The 3,159-nt window shown below is 40.8% G+C and overlaps 2 protein-coding genes across 4 annotated transcripts in view; both read left to right on the forward strand.

Annotated features, from left to right (window-relative positions):
• Positions 1-2,776, forward strand: part of cln3 (CLN3 lysosomal/endosomal transmembrane protein, battenin) — a 21,748-nt gene extending 18,972 nt beyond the window's left edge. For 2 of the 3 annotated variants that reach the window (XM_032538125.1, XM_032538127.1), the window contains exons 12-15: positions 100-155; positions 269-362; positions 901-1,041; positions 1,560-2,776. In XM_032538125.1, coding sequence (XP_032394016.1) covers positions 100-155; positions 269-362; positions 901-1,041; positions 1,560-1,676 — 408 coding nt within the window. In that variant the 3' untranslated portion in view covers positions 1,677-2,776. The remainder of the gene's footprint in view (positions 1-99; positions 156-268; positions 363-900; positions 1,042-1,559) is intronic. The other variant, XM_032538126.1, reaches the window with a different exon arrangement.
• LOC116703412 (serine/threonine-protein phosphatase 4 catalytic subunit B) overlaps positions 1-3,159 on the forward strand; it is a 21,227-nt gene that overhangs the window by 5,161 nt on the left and 12,907 nt on the right. The window lies entirely within an intron of this gene.

The following is a 3,159-nucleotide window of genomic DNA, read 5'->3' on the forward strand; positions in this document are numbered from 1 at the left end:
TATATATATATATATATATATATATATATATATATATATATATAGTATTTAGCAAATCTTGAGATAATAATGAACTTAGAATAATGTTTTCTTTTCCAGATGGAACTGCTGTATTTCCCCAAATTTTCCCTCTCCCATGCAGAGCAGTACCGCTGGTCAGTTAACCTCACTTGAATATTACTCTGAAGGAATGACTTCATTTAGATTGCCTAAGGATGTAGTTATTACTTGTGTGTGTGTGTGTGTGTGTGTGTGTGTGTGTGCTCAGGTACCAGACGCTGTACCAAGTTGGTGTGTTGGTGTCTCGATCCTCCCTGTGCTGTTTCAAGTGCAGGAAACTGTGGACTCTATCTTTGCTCCAGGTGAGAAATAAAATATAAAGTACAAACAGAAGAGGGATGTTTTGGATGAAACATGAAACTTCCTGGAACATGATCCTGTTTAAATCGATCTAAAAGAGAATAAAAAACCACTCCAGCTAGAGCATTCATTCTTTTTACAGCAGAAAGCTAAGTGGGCATTCACACCAAGAAAAACAATCTGGCAATTTTCCGCTTTATAACATAGTAATAGGTACATTATAGGATTTTTTTCTATTTAAGTTCCTATAGTTGTTGTAGAGTAGTATAACTCTATCAGCTTATTCCCACTGTCATAGTGATATTAATTGGCAGAAGTAATGGCGCATCCATGTGACGCAAGGCTTCGGTGATCACGCACCGCCCCCATCCATCCCCCACACAATTGCTAGTAGTGTTAACTTGTCACATCAAGGGGGACACAAAGGAATGAAAAAGAAGATAAAAAAAAAAAATCAACAGGTTACTGCTGCTGTTTTGTATAACAACATTGATTTCCAGGCTCTCTGCTGTCCATCTCCCTCCTCTCTGCCTATCCCAGGTGGTGAACGCAGTGTTGCTCCTGTTGGCAGTGAGTTACCAGTTCCTGCCCAACGCCTGGCTGGTGTTCCTGATTGTCCTCTATGAGGGTCTGCTGGGTGGAGCTGCATATGTCAACACCTTCTACTTCATCAGCAAGGAGGTCAGGTCAACTTTCTGTAACTGATCTATAGGTAAGGTAGTAACTGGCCTACAGGCAAGGTAGTAACTGGCCTATAGGTAAGGTAGTAACTGGTAGAGATATGTAAATTCATGCCAACAATTATTATTTTAATAGTTTAGTATTCTACGCACAAAAAGGTACTTATAAAGCCTTTAGACCACCCTACATGATATTGTAGGCCCAGTTTAATATGCAATGCGAGGCAGCTTTATTTGTTCCAATACAAATTCCTTCCAGAGGCTATTTGCATATTTAGCACCGCCCAAGACAATTGTGATTGGTTTAAAGAAATGTTAATAAACCCTCCGCAGCAGCACTGTGGAGGAGGGTCTGGCAAAGCGAGACTATTGCACACATATCGACTGATAAGCAAAGAAACTATATGGTGACACATTGATGTACCGCCACTGCACTATGCACAGCTGAGTTGCAGCTGTTTTGTTCATCATTCTATGTGAAAAATCGAGCGTATGTTCATTCCTTCCTTTCTTCCACAGACTGAAGACAGACAGAGGGAGTTTGCCATGGCTGCTGCCAGCGTAGGAGACAGTCTGGGCATAGCTCTGGCTGGACTCGCTGCCTTCCCTGTCCACAGACACTTCTGTTCCCTGTGACCCAGCCCACACACTGCACCAGCAGGATGAAAAAGCAAGATGTGGGTGCGTTTTTATTAGGGATTTTTTTTTTTAAATCTGAAATGAGTTAGAGACCGTCTGACAAAAGACGACTTTACTTTTTTTACATCAAAATATTGATTTCATACTGTATTCAATGCGGATTCCTAATCACCACCATTGAGCCATCCAGAGGGAGGTGGACTTTCTTCCAAAACAACTTCCACTGATAAACTAATGCTTCTTTTTGGGATACACTTTCCGGACTGTGATGTGAGAAACCATGACAGAGCCTGTTATCCATGATTCCAGTAGTTTTAAACAAGGAGGCATTGTAAAAGCTTACGCCACTTAATATTGTGTTTGCTTGTTTGCACAAATTGCACTAAAGTCCAATTCATGCTTCTGCGTTAAATCAACGGCATGGGTACGGACGTAGGTACGTGTAGGTACAGACCCTACGTCATAGCCTGACGTGCACCTCTCAAAAAATGTAACTACACATCATGGCGACGCAGACAGCAACAAATGGGATTGATCCGCTTGGCCGTGGTTTGGTAGCGTTGCATTTCCCCCAAGACATTTCCTTGTTCTCCTTCTTCGTAAACAACATGAAATCAAGGAGAGGGTTAACTTTTCCTTGCTACAGATTTCCAACTATAGTCACAAAGCACAGGGGAGAGATGTTGTTTCTCTCACTATGACTCTCAAGTCGCTACTCGCTCTGAAGCTAATCACCGCCACTCGCTCTACACACACTCTCCACACACACACACACACATATGCCAGCCCTGCTATTCTCTTAAAGCAGAGATTGGACCTGCCTTAGGGTGGAAATTATTAATTCTTTGAAAGTTTTATTTGTATAGCCCATTTCAGCAACAGGGCAATTTAAAGGGCTTTACATAAAACATTAAAGAGCAGTTACAAACAATTTAGAAACAGATAAAATACGAGAATAAAAAGTTACAGTGCAGTATAAGAAATTAACGATTATTTAAAGAATTAAGAAAAGAACTGAGAACTGTGCAACTTATTTTACACAATATATGCAGGGAGTCCCTGATCCGTCTCTCTTTCAGTTAAGGGGTCATTGGCTTGAATGAATTAAGTATTATCTAATCGAATCTAATCGAATGTGACCAGTCTTAGCACAACCCCCTAAATAGCTAATAACGCTAGACAAACAACAAACTCTGTGTAACCAGTAACATAGCTCCAGCATGGCGTTCGTCGTTCGACTGGTCTTGACTGTTTTCCCAAGATGGCGCCCTCCTGTATACGTGAACGGTACTGTCTTCATAAACTTTTTTTTAATAAACTGTCTGTATACTTGCAAAGTTCTCAATGCTTCGGTTTACATGTACCGTTGAAGTATGGTGCTTTTTTTCAGCCTTGTTTGGGATATAGAAATAGCGATTACTTTTTACTTTTGCTTGCCCTGACCACTAACGCTATAAGCTAATTAGGGGTTTGCGCTAAA

Source organism: Etheostoma spectabile, chromosome 15 (assembly GCF_008692095.1).
Source record: "Etheostoma spectabile isolate EspeVRDwgs_2016 chromosome 15, UIUC_Espe_1.0, whole genome shotgun sequence".
NCBI classification, from domain to species: Eukaryota; Metazoa; Chordata; class Actinopteri; order Perciformes; family Percidae; genus Etheostoma; species Etheostoma spectabile.